The 18,334-nt window shown below is 39.0% G+C and overlaps 1 protein-coding gene across 50 annotated transcripts in view; it reads right to left on the bottom strand.

The window, feature by feature from the left end:
• Positions 1-531: 531 nt before the first annotated feature.
• The window catches only part of SEMA6D (semaphorin 6D), a 653,158-nt gene continuing 635,355 nt past the window's right edge, over positions 532-18,334 (bottom strand). For 8 of the 50 annotated variants that reach the window (XM_058294151.1, XM_058294153.1, XM_058294150.2 and 5 more), the window contains 16 exons: positions 14,856-15,014; positions 14,351-14,462; positions 13,731-13,791; positions 13,550-13,612; positions 13,344-13,445; positions 13,021-13,111; positions 12,455-12,574; positions 11,676-11,764; positions 10,764-10,981; positions 10,522-10,653; positions 10,046-10,201; positions 9,777-9,950; positions 8,806-8,946; positions 8,633-8,710; positions 8,166-8,227; positions 532-4,224 (listed from right to left, as the gene is read on the bottom strand). In XM_058294151.1, coding sequence (XP_058150134.1) covers positions 2,936-4,224; positions 8,166-8,227; positions 8,633-8,710; positions 8,806-8,946; positions 9,777-9,950; positions 10,046-10,201; positions 10,522-10,653; positions 10,764-10,981; positions 11,676-11,764; positions 12,455-12,574; positions 13,021-13,111; positions 13,344-13,445; positions 13,550-13,612; positions 13,731-13,791; positions 14,351-14,462; positions 14,856-14,964 — 2,997 coding nt within the window. In that variant the 5' untranslated portion in view covers positions 14,965-15,014 and the 3' untranslated portion in view covers positions 532-2,935. Of the gene's footprint in view, positions 4,225-6,052; positions 6,221-7,733; positions 7,791-8,165; positions 8,267-8,632; positions 8,711-8,805; positions 8,947-9,776; positions 9,951-10,045; positions 10,202-10,521; positions 10,654-10,763; positions 10,982-11,675; positions 11,765-12,454; positions 12,575-13,020; positions 13,112-13,343; positions 13,446-13,549; positions 13,613-13,730; positions 13,792-14,350; positions 14,463-14,855; positions 15,015-18,334 lie in introns of all 50 variants that reach the window. The other 42 variants (XM_058294125.2, XM_012527764.4, XM_058294121.2 and 39 more) reach the window with 11 other exon arrangements.

The raw sequence follows: 18,334 nt of genomic DNA, 5'->3' as shown, positions 1-18,334 counted from the left end.
CAAAAGGCAATGATAGAGCCACGAGTTGGTTATGTGCTTAAGAGCAGAACCAAATGGAATCGCATTTTTGCCTTCCACTCATATATTTGGGGAGAATATCTACTAATATATTCTATCCAGTTAAAACGATGAACTTGAGAAATGCCACATACTAAATTGTGAGAGTTTCACAGGAATCCTGTTTGCCAGCTATAATTTTGGACTAAAATTATATTAAAAATTTCATGCGGGAATATAAATCATGAATTTTTAAAAAGTCTGTGGAACTAGATAGGTGGGAAATGTGAGCCACTAGTCTGCTTGTCTGAAGCATTTGACTATTGATGTGGTACAGTTCATCTGTTTTCTGAATTGCATCTCATTTTTTCAGAGACTCTGCCCATCAGTATCAGCCTTCCAACAAAAGAGTGGTAGTGTAACAGTGACCAGATTGCAAAAATTCCAGATGAGAACTCTTATTTGTGTTAATTGCCTTAAAATATTTTAAAATATGACAGCTTACAAACCTTATCACTGTCAAGAGGCATGATATAATGATTTGAATATTTTATTTTGACTTTACATGCGGTGTTAAAAACCCAAAGTACGTATTATTTACACATCCACAATACAAGTTTACAAGGTATCTATACATGTTAAAGTACTCTATAAAACAGTATAGAGCCACTTCACTTTAGGGTTACTTTTTATGCCGTACCATTAAAAAAGATACAATCTGTGTTTACCTTTGCACAAATGGATAAAGCATTTAAAAATTAAATTAACAGAATAGACACTAGATTTAATGTTAGAAATTTCAACATAAATACTGATAGAACTCACATTACAAACTACAAGGCAGCACAATGTTACAAAATGTTATCTGGGTTCACATATAGTTACTGTTCTGTTTTACACACGCTGGGATTAATATTTGTAAGGGGAATTCAAACACAGGTTTGTAGTTGGTGGACTGAGTAGTGTTTATTGTTTGTTGGTTTAATTTATTATTAATTTGTAATATTTTAGTTGCAAAGCTGAAGTGTTTCAAGAACAGAAGTTTTAGTTTTTGAGCTTCCAGAGATCTCGGGGAATCATGTTCTGTATAAAACAATATTGTCAAAGTAAAAGAGTAACTGTATCAGTGTTCTATATTCTGTATAAAAATGTTCTGGTCTTCTGCATACTCACCTCCCCCAAGTAATATGCATCATCAGCGTATCACAAGAAATCAGTTGAACTTATTTGCCTGAATAAGTCAGAAGCATTCCTCTGCCTTAGTACTTTCTAGATTAGGTTCAATAAACAATTGTGAGGTGTGCAGCATATTAACTGAAACAGTCATCAGGGTTGCACATCAACTCTAAGTGGTTTCTCCAAAACTACATATAAATGACTCTATATGGTTTCCACAAGTGTCACATTATCCGGGAAACCTCATTTGACTTCACATTATCACCGTTTCATCCTTAGGAAAGCAGGAGTGGAATGTTTATCATGGCAAAGGAGGTAACGCTGCTATTCGGGTGGATTGTTTTACAATTAATTGTTCTGGATTGTTTTGATGATTTCTTAAAAGTCTTCTCAGGTGCTGGCTGAAAAACATTTACAACTGGCACTCAGCAAATGATGTGCTATACTGAAAACACGACATATTATAGTACTTCTATCATTCTCATGAATAAGGCACAAAATGCACAGATTCAGGTAAACTCACGTGTAATATTTACAGTAAATTGTCATTACCTGCATGACTCAGGAGAAAATTCTCACATAACATGACATAGACAACATAATTGCACCACCATGGTTAGGTTTTCATAGACCATTTGTTAAGCCAATTACAGTTTCTTTCATATTTCTTTCTTTTATCATTTTTTGTTTGTTTGTTTATGTTGGGAGTAGGAGGAATTAAAGGAAGAATTTTACTATATGGGAAAAACTGAACACAATAAAAATAAAACCTTATTAGTGTGTCCAAGGTTAAGGTGAATGAGTCAGGCTTGGATTCACAGTGGATAGGCAAATTTTATTACTGAATACTGGTGGATAAATCAAGGATAACCTGTTAACATCTCTATCTTCCTAAACTGGCAAGACTGTAATAGAAGTTTTAAATGAATAGCAGCACACAATTAATTAGAACTCTTACATTCTGGTATTGGATACCACTTAAGTCGAGTTCATCATTCTGATGGTCAAATGAGCCTCAACTTTTTTTCTTACTCAGAGCCAAACCCAATGGACTTCTGTGGGAATAAGTTACTGTCTCTTGTTCACTCATGCTCAGTGTAAACAACTCCATACCACAAAAAAGAAGCAATGGCTACCTAAACAAATCCTAGTGGGTACTGAACACACATGCACACACACCCACACACACACACACACACACACAACCCAGTCTGTTGGTGGCATGAAAAAAAATGCCACACATGAAAAAAAATGCTACAGTTTGGGTCAGAGATTGAATTTTTAGCAAATGGTTTGGTAATCTATGTTTGTTTCTTTGCAACATTACCATCTTTTCTGACATTTGTGCAAGAGGCAAGGTGAATGCATACATATTAAAATGTTCACATTTAATGGGAAGACCACACATAATGGCAGTCTAAATTGAACCCATTTTCAAGTATTTGCTTACAGATTCTTCTGAGTACTGAATCAGCTCTTTATACTGGTTGAGGTAGCCCTTCCGAGCTACACATCTCTTTAGTTTCAAACAAAAGAAATGGAATGACCAGCACCTTCCTTTGTTTTCAGGCAAGTACTCAGAAGCCTTGCTGCAGTAGCTACATGTGGCAAGTTCTGATGTTGCCAAAGTTAGAAAGAGTTTCTTTGGCCACTTGATTCTCTTAAAACACAAGTGAGTCTCTTGTCTTAAGGTACCCTTACGACATCATCCTCTCAACAAGATGTGCAGGATAAAGCCACATGGGATTAGCACGCTTGAGACTTAATAAGTATATTTGTTCAGTGGTCTGACAGACGGGGTCTGAGGAACAAAGGAAGGCTTTGGTGGCACATCAGGTTTTAAGGACGGTGTCCTCTTTAGTCCCGTCCTAGGAAGGGTGCCATTACTGGTGTAGCTGCTCTGTCTGGAGAGGGAAGGCTGCAGGTGAACGCTCACTGGTGTTCCCTGAATATAGTCCACCTTCGCCCCGGTGGGGGTGGGCATGTATCCTCCACGGTTAATACTAGGCTGTCTAGATAACAAAACACCGTTTGGTGAATTTAAGTTTTTAGGCATAGCAGATATAGAGTGCCTCTGGGAGGAATTTTTGTGATAGCCTCTTTGTCTTTCCAGAGAAGTCATTGGGACTCCAGGAGTGGTAGGGACATCCACTCGCTTAGTTGGGCTATTTCTGGGAAGAGTTGAAGGGGGAGAGTACAACGATGCCTCCCGATTAGGGACCTTAGGTGGGACCTCAGACATATTTCCCACAGGATCCAGCATCAGGGTCTGGTGGGCCATTTGGATGTCTCCCATGATGGCTTTGGGGTTACTGTTCGGGTCATTCAGATGCTTCAGGAGATCGTTGAGGGTATTTCTGGAATCCACAGAACGCCGGTGATCTCTTTTACTGGATGACTTCGTAAGAGGGTGGTCAATGTTCTGAAGCTTCTTTTCAGCTTTGTGAGCATTGGAGTTTGAGAAGGACGTGTTGTAGTCATGGGTAGCATTCGGCAGAACAATGGCACTGGGGATATGCCCATGACTTAATGGGGAATGGGGTGGAGGACTAGAAGGGAAAAACTGGGGGGGTTCTTTCCTTGAAGCCCCGTGGCTGTGAGCCTTGTCTGAGTGGCTCTTCATGGCCTGCAGGGTCTTCTGGTGCAGTACAGGTGTAGATTCAGGCGTGGGGAGGGCAGCCAGCTCTGGTGGTTGGCCTCGATGGTCTGTGACCATGGATTTAGTATCCCCACTGGGTGGCAGCTCTTTTCGACTGGTCAGCAGATTACTATACAGCTTGGGAGAATCAATATTCTGTTGATATTCCTTGACTGGGCTGTCAAAGAGACCATTCAGTTTGGCAAAACTTCCACTGGAGTCTGTGCATGACTGGGCAGATTCTGCATCTTTATGGATCTTCCTAGATTTCCGAACAAACATGTCACGATAGCAGTACACTGCCACACCTGCAATGAATGCACCCAAAACAAAAGCAGCAAAGACACAGGTGATGAGGACATTCATGTGGACCATCTGGTTGGACTCTCCAGACTGGACTTCCCATCGGACACCTGCAATAGACACAAAGCACACAAACTTGGAGTGACGTGATTTTTAAAAACTGTATTAACCAGCAAAAGACTTCCATTGAGCTGACACTACCTTTGCACGTTCCATGCTTAAATTAGAGGGTTAGGTGAGCCTCCAAATACCATATTTTCCGCCCTCTCAATCACAACAGGATTCCCAGAGATATATATGATTGCTGCAAATGCCAGTATAATTCCAGTCACCACTGATTTGTATTTGTCTGCCTTTTTCTCCCCCCATCCCTCTTAAATTAGTGTTACATATCACTAGAAATTTTAAGAGTTTCAACCTAAAAACTGGAGTTAGTTAGTGCCTACATCATAAAGAATCAATTTTAAATTTATGAAATGGTTTGTCTCATGGTTTTCTACTACTTCATAAGTCATAAAGGGCAGTTGGGATTAGGGAAATGTATGAATAGGCATAAAAATACACTATGCTAATACAATTATGCTAACTTCTCTAGAATAAAAAAACACAGCACACATTTTGCCCACAGCCTGAAAGCATCCACTTGGCCACAGTTAGCTACAAATATAGACTTTCATATTTCATATTTGCTTTGATTTTTTTTTCATTCCATCTTGGGGTGAAGCATTCTTGAATTGCCTGCTATGTAAGAAATCCAGACAGTCTAAGGAAATATACTCTGTATTAGTCAAGCAATATCATTCAATTATCTTGAGATATTTGAGAAATATTTAAAACTTAAACCTAGAAGAATAATGAGTTAGTTTGTAATTACCGGAATTTTCAGTGCAACCACAGACATCTAACAGTCAATCAAAGAAATGTTAGTTTAAGAGGTATCTAAGTCTGTTACATGCAATAAACACAGCTATCCCAGTAAGGCAGGTCAGAGTGATTTTGAGGATCCTGTTGCTTTAGGTTAATGCTAAGGCCTTTGGATATTAGTTGCTTCTAATCAATGTTCAGGGCTATGGATTTAGTGGCATTGTGAAAGACAAAGAGTAGAAAGAAATGGATATTACTAAAGAAAACAAAGCAGAGAGAAGAATGATTATAAATTGTTTACAACAAATCAACAAAATCATAAGAATGATTATAAAATTGTTTACAACAAATCAATAAAATCAACAGATGTAAATCATAAGAATGATTATAAAATTGTTTATAACAAATCAACAAAATCAACAGATGTAAATCATAAATGATAATGTACTGCCATAAAAACTGATTGGAAACCTGATACTACAGTTTAGGAAGCACAAAAGAATAGATTTTTTCCTCTGGAATAATATATCTAATAAGCTAACTCAACAGACAGCTATTTTATAACTGCTTCTATTAATGGGCTGACAATGATAGTTATGGGCAAATACTCTGTTATGTTGTATTGCTTGTGGCATTCAAGCCACTTAGAGCTTCACATATCCTTTTCAAATTGCATTTTGATTTGAAGCTAAACAAAGGCAGGGAAAGACTAAATCTATATATTTGCAATTAATGAGTTTCATTTTCTGACATTGCTGGGGTAACCCTTGGAAATCTCTGATATTCAACAGACTCTCAGCCTTTTCAGACAGAAACCGACACAGATTAGATTGTCTGAGTGGCTGTTTCACCAACCCTTTCTTTAACAACTTTCCACCTCTTTCATCTTTTAAGGAATGCACTCAGCGACGACCACAGAAAACCTAAGTGACCGTGGCCAGTGGAAGTTGAGGTACCGGCACCAGCAACTTCATTTATGTTTAACTCAGAGAACCCAAAGACCACACACTCCTCAGAGAAATCAAGAATCAGGTTTCCACTCAGTTTAAGGTGAGTTCCCTGGTGAGGCCTTACCCTTAAGGATACCTGATAAAGGATCAGAAAAATCAGAAGTGTTTGGGTCATCTTGAACTACAAATTTCCGGGAGCTCGTCAGTTTAGGTTTCCAGGAATCAATCACTTTAGGTGTAATTTCTGGGATATTTGCCATTGTGGTAACAGAAGATGAAGATACCTCCATGTCTGTGGTGGCAAACAGATTTTTATTAACATGGGTTGTGTCAGCAGATTTTTCTGACCAGTCTGTTGCATTTTTCAGTAAATTTAAGTGAGTCTTATGAGAAAGCCTGCTCTAGGAGTTCACAAAAACCCTTCTGAGGAGACTGCACCAAATCCCTGTCTTTCAAGGGAAGAGTAAGAAGTAAAAATCAACAATAAATAAGCACATTAAGCAGATTTCAAAATGAAACAAATTCCAAATGTTCCTACTAAAAGCCCTTATGGTTATTAATGACATGCATGGACAAGGAACTACAAATCCCAACTGATTAACTGCTGTTTCCTCAACCTCTTGTAAGAAAACATCATTTCTTTTTGTGTATATTTTTTAAAGCACTTTCACAGATGTTTAGAAACTGTATCCTTCACTGGGGAAGCTTTGATGTAGCCTCATCGGGAAAGATCTGGTTAAGTCTGTTCAAAACTTGATTTTGGACCTAATAAACCTGCTGTACCTGAGAGGACATCCTGCTTTACCATGTGCCGCTCGCTCATCTGTAGATTAGTCCCTTGACTGAAGGGCTACAGTCCATGGGAAGGCACGGAGGCAAGGGATAAACCTTTCCTGTGACCTCCAAAATGCCCTGGGACTTTCTTCCAAAGAGTCAGCAGCAATTCATTCACAGGAAATGGCATTTGCAAGCTGCGTAAGGACGTTCAGATCCATAAGATATGCCATTCTTTCTCTCCCCCCCACTAAGGAATGACACTGCTGGTGAATTTTGGAAGTAGCAACAGGACCAAGATTAAGTTCACGTTGCAGTGTGTCTATTGCTGATTTTATTCATTTAATTTTCCCTTAAAATGTAAGCATTTGCTTTCAGGCTAAAATCTCAGCGTCCCCAATTCAGACTGGTGCAAAAGTCAAAGATGGAGATCCCGAAACAGATACAGACAGAGAGAGGGGTATGCGGAGCCCACCGAGCATATTAAGATATCAGAAATCAGCTTCATACGAGTGAAGCCTTTTTCACACCACTGAGACCAGGACATGATGACATTTGAAGATTCCCACGATCATCACAAACCATGAAAAAAATCTCTATGACTTATAAATACACATTTTTGGGAAATGCGTATTTGTTCACTAGGTCTTAGGAAAGGTGAGGAGAGAAAGGGAAAACAATGAAATTCTGCCATCCATTAAATATAGATGGCCAGAGGGAGCATTCACAATGCAGGGTGTGAGGAAGAAAACAGCCTGGGTGGATGTGCGTGCAGCTGGGATGCAGTCTATGTTAATCCATTTGATAGTTCTTAAAGGATGTGTCTTGGTCAATGATGAACTGTTAACATGCTACACAGGGGGTGAAGTGCTGAGTAAGAAAAAGTCTTTTGGTACCATCAGTGGGATTATGAGTCAAAGCAGAAAAATGAAGGACTGCCAAACTGCGCAAAAGGAGGGAAGAAGGGGCTGAAAATGCTGAACTGAAGGAAAGAAAAGGTTGTTAATTCAAAAAAATTAAAAAAAACTAACCAGATGTTGGACCGCCAAATATTTTGTAATCTGGTGTAGTTGAAGTAGGCAAAATTTCTAAAAGAATTAAAGGAACAAGTAATCAGTAAAAAGTAACCAAAAGAAAGCAAAAAATTTATAAATTCTAAATAACTAAAAAAATCAAAAGAAAAGACTACAAATTAAAAGATTAACCTACTGGTTAGACTACCTTTCTCTAGATTTCCTATGAAATTGTCAATGGTGAAGGAAAAAAAAAAAAAAACAACACAAAAAAGCAAAATTCTCCTCTAATGTATCCCCATGATCAAACAGCTCAGCTTTTGCGAAGTTTAAGTTAAATGCTAGGTGGTATGTGTCCCGAGTCATTAAAAAGGCCGACTGTAAAATAATGTTCACGTGCAAATGTGGTCAAAAAGAAGAGCCGGGAGGAAATGGAAGATTCTGACTTACCGTGGCAGTCCCCCAGATGGGCCGTGTTGCCATATTCTGTGTCTTGTTCATATCCTCCAGGACTGTGGTTATGGGAAGCAAAGGAGTCTTCAGTTAACAGCCTTCATAGGAACACAAATGACAACCAAAGTAGAATCAAGAATGCAGACTGATTAGAAGAGGAATGGGCGATGAGAAAAATGAGACGCTTCAGCATGACTTGCTAAAGGTAGTATTTCTGTTAAAAGTTTGCAATAGAATGTCTAAGAAAGAATAAAATAATTGTTTTTCTTTCTTTCTCCATACTTTTCCTTTAGATATTATTCTGTCTACTTTCTTTCTTCCCTTCTCACATCTCCAGGTTTTGCTTTTTATTTCTCCCATGGGTGAATAAAGAAGAAGAAGAAAATAAAGGTGCAGTTATTGGAACTTTTCTAGAAACCTCAGAGGAGAGAGTTCATCCTGTTGATGAGACAGTGCATACTTACAGCATCCCTGGGGTCACCCTGCCACAGGCTCCCTGGCTTAACCATCCACAATACGGGTCACGGGATGCAATACAAGACCTGTATGAAACCAAGGGAACGTAAACTTGAATTTTCTTGTCATCGAATGTTTTGATGCTGCAAGGCCCAGGGTAAGTAAAGAAACGTGTGCTTACTTTTTACATGATCCATAACGCTCACAGCGACTTAGGGGGACTCGAATAATGCAGCTAGAGAAGGCCACATACAAAGCATGGTGATCTTTATCCAGCTGTAATGAGATGACCTTCCTGTCCTCCTCGTTTTCAGCATTACACCTGTTTTGTGGGCGTACAGTTTGAAGCCATAAGTTTAGTTAAGTCGAAAGCTGCATGAACTGTAGAAAGCAAGTGCAGTTTGGTTTCTGCAATGACAGGGAGTTGGGGAGGTCTCAAGGAATATCTCAGGAGCAAACCAAGTGAGTAAGTAGTTTGGGAAGTAGTAATTATGTGATTTATCTTCTACTTATCTACATGGCTGGTTAAATTTCAGGCTAGGCAAAAGGTTTTTAAAAAGATTGTTTTCCTGTTCTGATGATCTAAGTGAAATGCATTTGTGAAGGAAATGTTGGACTACAGGGAAGGAAAAAGATAACATTTTAATGCATTCCCATGTGAGATGTTTTTGGATGTCTCCTTAGTCACCTTTGCTCTCTAGTTATCTCCTGCCCCCAACAATGGTCCAAATAATCTTTTATAGCAGTGGTTGGAAGAAAATACCTAAGTGGAATGGTTTTCTTCGTGTGTATGAGTTTGTGTATATGTTTGTGTGCATGTGTAAGTGTAGAACCAACTGTCTGCTGCACTGTGGCATCCTGAAATAAATCTGCAAGGTAAGAGGGGCAGTGCTAAAATGTTCTCCTTTTCCGCAGGTGAAAAACAAGGGCTGAATTATTTTTAGAATCATCAACTGCTCACCCTCCTTGCCCTAGTGGGTTCAGGGAAAACAACAAAGCCAGGATTTATTGCAGTGAGGAAAAACAACAACACAGAACCCTAATATGCTAAACCATTGCTAATTTAGAGGGCTGAAAAGGAAATGACTAGATGAAATACACACCAGAAATTTCTGAGCAGTGCTGAAGTGCATTCTCATAAAATATACCTACTTTGCATGGTTGTAAGCTTCAATCTCTTCCAGTAATACGCTGTCATTCAAAGAGAAAGGGCCAGTCTTTGCCAAAACTTTAAGTACCACACCAGCTTCAGAGCCAACAAAGATGACTGTGTAGTTCTGGTAGGGTCCGGCAGAATGGTCCACAGCAATGGCTGTCAATCGGTACCTACCGGAGGAGGTGTGGCTAGTCAGAGGGAGGCCAACAGGAAGAGCACAGGTATCGTGGGAGTGACCACTGTTTCCTGCACAATCTAATCTTACCTGACCCGAGTCTTTGTGAACCAAGGCTCGTCAGCAATGGGTGGAACAGCAGAGTCCATTAGGGGGTGGGATTTGATGAAGGACAGGGTTTCATCTGGGAAGTCAATGGAGGTTTTATAAGCTTCAGCAAGACCATGCTTTGCACAACAGCCAGGCCTGAAAGGAAAACAGAGATTCCTTGTTTTTCCTTCACAAATTTTTATCTAAGTAAGAAGTGTACATTCTGAAAGAAGAGGTCAAGAGAGAAACTGAAAAAAATCAGAGGACAATGCTATTTCCCTGAATTCAATGGTTTGCCATATTCGGGGCAAACCCACAGGGTTGCGCATCACAGGGTTATGTTTACTGACTCTGTCAGAGGTGCCGTAGAGGGACCCTCTCTGGGCATGGGAGGCTGGCCCAGCTGCTCTCTGAGGGGAGATGCTTCCGATGATCAGAGGGTTAACGACAAAGCCCTTTTCATCTCTATTCTTTACCTTGGCTTTGGTACTTTGTCTTCAGGGACTGCTGTCCAAACTGAATCTGGAGTTTTCTGTTCTTTAAATCTTCCTTTGAATACTTTTTCAATGTCATCCATGCTAAATGCACAGACTGCAGAACCAGGAATGCTAAAAAAGGAGAAAATCATCAGGTAGAGGCCAATGATAATGGACCTGCCCTTGGTTCCTACAGGCATGCGCACAGCATCTTTTGAAGGGTGTGAGGGACCTGTTCTCACCTGTTGAGCTGTGTGGTAAACACCCCTACCACAGTGGGGATGCCATTGATCTGTATTATGTCTGTAATAGACTGCAGAACATCAAAGTAGAAAAACGAATCTCCGGGGACAGAACAGTTTAGTCGAGCCTTTAGAAATGAAGTCCAGTGTTTCTCCAGGACCCGCTGGGAGCCACCCATGTCGTTTTTACATATGCGGGCCACACGGGAATACACAGCCTGCCGAGAGATGGAAGCAAAGCAAGAGGGATATGAGCATGGAGGGAGAATGGAAACAAACAAACAAAAAAACCCTGCTATGTAAGGGAGGTACATAAAATACTGAAGAGATATCTGGTTCGAAAGAATCTGGCAGCAGCCTTCTCTCAGTGAGGAAAAAAGGACCCTTTTCTTGTTCTGCCAAACAAGCTCCACAGAGGTGAGCTATCTTACTGCCTTGCTGAAGGAAAACCATCCCTGCACATTGTCTCCAGCTTTGCTTCTCATATTGTTAATGAAATGTGCTTTCCTTAAAAGTGGCATTGAAGGGGATGCTATACTTTAAGATGACATAAGCTTTTACTGAAATACTCAAAATGAAACAAGGCCCCCTACTTGCCATCCTGCCTTCTGACACTGAGAAAATACAGTGTCAATGGATTTCTAAAGAGGTAAAGAAGCATTTGGAGCTAAAGGGCGCCTGTAGAACACCCCCCTTGGTAAAAGAAAAATGAAACCTCGTCAAGGCCAAAGGCTGCTATTCCCATTCTGGCCATTTTTCAGGTCTTTCCCATCAGTGACTCGCATGACAAGCTACCTGGGCCCCTGCACACGTTGAACATACTGCTGGAGGACATGCCAAGAGGGCATCAATAACTCTACCACAGTGGTCTCCATTCCATGCAGTGTCAAACTATACAATGCATATACTCACCTTGCCTAAATTATTATGTTCTACGGCAATTTCTCGAAAGAAGAAATAGACATAGTTTCCATATTCTATGGCATGAAGAAAGTGTGGCTCTGAAAGAAAAATCGAAAGCCAACTGGTTCCTAAAGGATAATTCAATCAGCTCAAGATCCCTGACTGCTATGCCTGACTGACAGATGTTGCTGAGTTGCCCTGATGCCAATGGGAACTCGAGATGCAACGGCTGTGAGAAGCCCAATAGGGGTGTGTTCAGGCTTCGGGGGGACCTGTATTCTTTAGTGTCAGCTAATGGACTGTAAAGAGGCCTCCAGGGAACTCAACTACAGCAAAGGTCTTTGTTTCAACAGATTGATTCATTAACCTATTTAACTAAGGAAGACAACCTCTTACACTGAGAAGCAAAGAATCTTGGTTTCTAGACTCCACCGAACAAAATGACTCGGCAGATATGGATGAATCGATTCTCTCTGTTGTTTACTTTCCAAAACAGAAAGATGTGAGTGGGCGAGTATTAGTACATGCATTCAGAGCCAGGCAAATTGGCACATAGCAATCTCTTTTTTTTGAGGCAATCCATGATAAAAATCCTGACTGAACCTATTCTCCATACATCAATACTTGTCTCTTCATTCCCTATCAATGCTCCTGTTCAGTGGGCCACCCCAAAGCAGCTTGTACTTGCTCTGAATAAACAATATAACATCATGCACAGAACCTCCCAATGCCCTTGGCTCCTATTTCACTCTCATTGGCCATCTCACACCACTGCTCTTCAAAGGTACCTTTTATCCATTTGGAATCATATTTTATTGTGCGAAGGGCAGATCCATCACCCATGCTTCGATAAATAACAGCATCACTGGCCAAGAAGTCAGCCACTGTAGCAGAGTACAGCTTCCCATCTGAAACCAAAGTTATAATTTCGGTAAAATAACACAAACTATCCTATGATCCTATATACTGTCTTATACCCTTTGGAGTGATTTTACCTGTGTTCTCTCTCTGTACACAGATAAACCTATAGCTGATGCTTACAAACAACCTGTGACAGATCGGCCCATGGCATTACCTAATTTTACAGAGGAGGAATCCAAGCCCCAGAAAGTTAAGCAACTTGACCAGGGTTTCCAGGCTAGTTAACAACACAGCCAAGTGTGATGTCAGAATACTTTAAAACTACACTGAAATAACCTTATTTTTTATTCTTTTCTGAAAATGTGTCCCTAGATTTCAGTCTTTGAAATGTATCGAGGTGGCTCTCCAAGTTATGAGTTGCATTGTCCTTTAAATCCCTTTTGCACCTTCAGTAACATTAATCATTGATATCCACTGCACTAAAAGATCTTACCAGCAAAGAGGGCAACATTGGTTTGTCTGGCATCAAATGGGCACCTTGCCAGGCCACTAATTTCTTCCCCATCATACTCTAAGGTATTCAACTACAAAAGAAAAATAAATAGCCGGTGTCATATCTGTTCAAAGTACCTGTTTGAAGGCAATACTGCTATATTTGTGTAGAAATTCTATTTAAAGAATTCTGTCTTTATTCTTCCATAGCATTAGAGATAAAACAAATAGCTGGATTATAGCAGAAAGGACTTAACTTGAACTGCAGAGCAGTTTAGGAAGGAAATCAGTTACTAAAAAGCACATCATATAAAATATACTTACCCTATAATATCTACACATGGGATTAAATGCATTGGTGCCACAAACAAAAACCATCTCATCATTTCTTGGGACAAATACTTTAATAAAGTTGTGGCATTCATCCTAAAAAAATAATAATCACATTAATAATAGCCATTCCACAGAGGAGTCTAGAATAAAGCCCACAAAAAGGCTAAATCTATCAGGCACCTATCTGTTCAACTTACTTTATGTTTGCCTTTCATAGCACAGTTTTCTCGATCCTGTTGTCTTGATCGCCATGTCAGTTTCTGTATTAATTAAGCAAAACCAAAGTTGCATTTTAAACTGTGAAAGCTCTCGAGGGGAGGGGGACATTTTTCATGTTCTGCAGGAATACAGATATATTTGATAGCTATAGTTGCTCACCTTGCTTGGTATCACTTCTGTTTTGGGGATTTCATTTAAGTTTACTGTATAAACTTGATCCCTGTTGGAAACATGGCAATAAGTCATATCATGTGAATGCATAAAAAGGTTAAGCTGCTTCTTATTTTATTTTTACACATCTGCCTTTATTGTGATTTGGAGTACTTCTGGATTTTCTCTGTCTCAAAGAAAGTCAACAAAGGATAATTTTTTATTAGTGAGCTGCTTTTATATATCAGTATAGTTAGGGAGAAAAGAAAGCTCTACTCTTCAGGAATGGGTCAAACTGCCACTTAGTATTAGCATAGCGATATTTCCAATATTTGCTTGAATAATTCTAAGTAAAAAAAGGAATAAAGAAAGATTTTTTTCCCCTGCTGCTTTAGGAAAAAAGAATGGTGTATGATTTCTTGATGGTAGTAATAAAATAGCAGCAATGAAGGCTTCAGCCCTGTATTTTATTCCTGGTACACAACATTGACTCTTTTCAGTGAATATTTTTGGCTACTTGCAATTTTTGATCACAATCACATATTAGTTTTTCATGAACTAGACACATTAATGCAAGCACCACAAGAGAAAAGAATTTTAATCTAATAAACCAATGAGAGGAAAATTACCTGCCAGCAATATAAAGTGTGTCTCGAATTTTCAACATCAGCTGAAAGTCCAGCCTGTGCTGAGATTCATTGCCTGAAGGGCGTCCTTTAAAAACCGGATATTGCCTTGAATCTGCAAGTAAAAATGGGCTAACCCATCACTCAGGATTATGGAGCTGAAGAATCAATATATAGCATTGATTAGCTGTATATACTAGTTGTAGAAAGGTTTTAACTAAATTCCTCTCTTAAGGAATTGAATATAAATGAATAAAAGACAGTGAATATTAGCAAAAGGTCTTTTTCTTTTAACTGAAAATATATAGCCTACAGATGGGTTGCTTTAGAAAAGTACCCAACAAAACTCTTCCATTTTCTTCAAACACTAGGAAATGATGATGCATAAATTAATGTGCAAACCATTTTTAAGATGTAAAAATCTCGTTTTCTCTCTCTCTAAAAATGGATGTGCTCAGAAAATCAAAACCAAAGCAGCTTTCTTCTTGGAAAGCTTTAGATTACTCACAGTGATAGTCCACAGTATTAAGGGGTTCATCATCTTCAGGAAAGCTGACGGCCCTCAACTGGGAGACCCTCAGGAGCAGCAAGTAGGCACAAAGCAGGCAGAACCTCATGGTGGGCCAAGATGAAATCAAAATAGCACCTCCTCAGAAACCTCAGCTACCTGGAAAACAAAAAGTTTGGAAAGATCCCTCTACTGTGATCAAACTGTTTTCTCATTCATATTCTGGTCAACATTTGTCATCAGCTCCCTCCAACCCCTCATTCCCACTGGGAACACTGGTAGTTGTAGATGAGGTATCTTGAAAATGTAGGCAAAAGATGGCATCATGCAAGGCTTGATTCAAAGCATCTGCTGAGCATATTGAAGTTTTAGGCAAATCTGTTTTTAAGGTAACTATGTATGTCATCACAGCAAAATCGCCAGAACCACACACACTGGCTGCTGACTTTGCAAGAAGATGGGCAAAGTTGGGATTAGAATTTTAATTAAAGTTCAATCTTCTTTCCTTCCCCCAGACCTGCAATGCATCCAGTACAGCTAATCTCTGCTATCCTACCCCATAAAATGCTTAAGTTGCCTAGCAAATATCCAGAGACCTGATGACCCCATCACCCCTCATCAGCTTTTTGCTTGAAGTATTGCCAAATTCATAGTACTACCCCAACCTCAATCCTACATTCTTAAGTATAGTAGTTCCCTAAGCTTTGTAACACCAACACGGGAGCAATGACATGAATGATGTTGAATCAGGGTGAAAGGGAATCAGAAGAAATGGGAAGTCTAAATTTTCATATAAAACCATGTGGACACAAACCAATATGCTAAGTAGACCTGTCTTCTTAGCTTTAATGAATTTTAGAACTGTAAGGAGACTTATAAGTCATATAGTCCAACCCCCTCATTTTTCAGATTCGAAAACTCAGATCTAGAAAAATGAAAGGACTTGCTGAATTTCAGGGTGATTGTTAGGGCAAGACTGGAGCTCAGGCTAACATCTCCTGAGTCCCCTGTCTTGGCTCTTTTTCATCAAATTAGATGGAGAAATTAAATGATTGGTTTTGTTCTTCAAAAATACAGCCTTATTAAGAAAACTCCTTTAGGTAATGGATATGTTCATTATTTTTACTGATATGATGGTTTCACAGGTATGAAATGTTAAACTTTATCAAATTGCACCAGATAAATATGGCACATGATATATATGCTGTCTATCGTATGTTAATTATACCTCAACAAAGCTATACAAACACAAAGAACACAGCATTAATTCTACGATAATGGTCAAAATTAGTTTTAAGATCTTTGCATGTTATTTATTTAAAAAAAATGAATTAGGGCCCTGCTGAGCCAATGGGAGTGATGTTTGAGAAACTGTAAAGGTTCCAAATTCAACCAGGTACTTACTGTGCCTCTTTTCTATATTTAATGTCAAACATATAGGAATATACACATGCACTCTATGCAATGCTTTCAATATTTATTTTTCTAACTAAAGGTGAAGCCAAGTGTATGTAAGTTTTAGAATCCTAGTTTTACAAAAAAATACTACAGCAATAAAAGTTTTTTTAAGGGATGGTAAGCCAATACAAAATGCCCTAGAAAGTGGGGTTTGGGGCAGCAAAATTCTGTACTCAAGTCAAAAGAGCATGGACTTTAGAGTCATTTGATGTGGGTTTGGATTGATTTCTACTATCTGATGGATCTGGGAGAGGTCTTTGAGCATTAGTTTCTTTATTTATAAAATGTATATAATACCATCTTCCCCAGAGTCTGAAGAAGAACTGAACTCTTGGCATATAGAAGATTATGAATAAAGTTAGTTTTCCTTGCCCACTTCTTACTGCAGAAGCCTGGGTACAATGAGTTTGACTTTGTTCAAGTAGAATCTGAGAATAAGAGCTGCCAAGATAAGTCTGTTTGGCCAATTTTGAAAAAGTGGACAGTTATTTTAATATATTAAGGCATTATTTTAGAATAAGTTTCACAACTTGAGCCTAATACCAAATCTGGAAGATAAGAAAGAAATAATCACCAATAATCCTACCATTTTAGCTCAACAACCATAATACTTTGAGTCCAGCATTTTGTCACATGTACATGTTTGAAATTGTTCTCTAAACCATGGCCTTTTTCAGTCTATCACTTCTGACACAGAAATATCCTGTTTTATTTTGCTTTTTACCATTATATTGGCACTTATAAAGATCCAAGAAAGTTGAAGCAATATAAAAATATTAAATGTTGTCCTAGGAACTAAATTCTGCTTTGATGCCAGTCCCAAACCTCATCTTCTAGATGGAAAGTCACTAGATCTTTCTGCTGGGCATCAGTAAAAAATCAGGAACACCCATCAATCCTAAAGAAACTGAGAAAAATCTGTGAAAAACAAGAAGACAGTTCTGGGAATCATTTTTCACCAGGACAGGTAACTGAATGGCTTGCAACATGCAGGCAAAGCTTTGATGACTCCAGAGCAGGGATGGGAGGGGCCCTCATGAGGAAGAGTGTCTTTTACAGCTGTGACCCTGGCATTGAGGCTGAGGATGGAATCACTGCTGACTCACTGGTAAGCACTAGGCTGCCAGCTAAGCGATCATTTCCTGTAACTCATTCATCTGACATGACACTACAGAAAAAATTTCTCCTTCCACCCCAACCCCCCACCAATCTAACCCTTGAAAATTAAAGCTCCAACCACCCCCCACCAATCCAATCATCCAAAAATAAAATTGTACCGTTAACTGCTTCCTGTTCCTGCACAAAGGTTTATTAAAAAACAACTTACTTCCAGACTTCCCATAGAAATTATACATGGAAATATTTAAAATTATACATATATCAGAGAAAGGCTGGGAGCAGGGGAGGAAGAATCTGGAAAACCCTGAGGGAAATATATGAGGGTGGGAATATATTTGCATGTAGATGTCTTGAACTACTTGGCTCTCACCCTATCTAAGAAAGTATCTCAGAATTCCTTGGCTCAGTTAAATTATGAAACTATTATGTTGAATGAAGATAAGCCAAGAGGCAGGAAGGACAATATGTTGATAAAGAACATGGACCCTGGAGTTAAAAAAATCTTAGTTCAACCTTGCTTGTGCCATTTAATTACTGGCTCTGTGACCTTGTTTAAACTGACACAGACCCCTTTATGTTTTAGTTTCTGCAACTGTTAGATGGAAATTAATTATCATACTAATTCATAGACACTTTTCAGAATTAAATGGAATAATCTATGTATAGCATCTAGCTGAGCACCTGGCACACAGTAAATCTCTAGTAAATTTTAAAGAGTATCATCACCCTATTATTGGGAAAAATACCAAAAAAAAAGTTAACTTTTCCACCATGTACAACGATCTGCAAAACTGTTTATGTATGGCATCATAATAGGGGTGTAGATAAAACAACATAATCCTTCATATAGCCTGAAGTTCAACCTATTCTTTTTAGAGGACAACATAGGATTTCATTGAAGG

This window comes from Dasypus novemcinctus, chromosome 3, assembly GCF_030445035.2.
Source record: "Dasypus novemcinctus isolate mDasNov1 chromosome 3, mDasNov1.1.hap2, whole genome shotgun sequence".
Classification (NCBI taxonomy): Eukaryota; Metazoa; Chordata; class Mammalia; order Cingulata; family Dasypodidae; genus Dasypus; species Dasypus novemcinctus.
The sequence above is the reverse complement of the archived record's forward strand: the minus strand, read 5'-3'. Positions and strand labels throughout refer to the sequence as shown.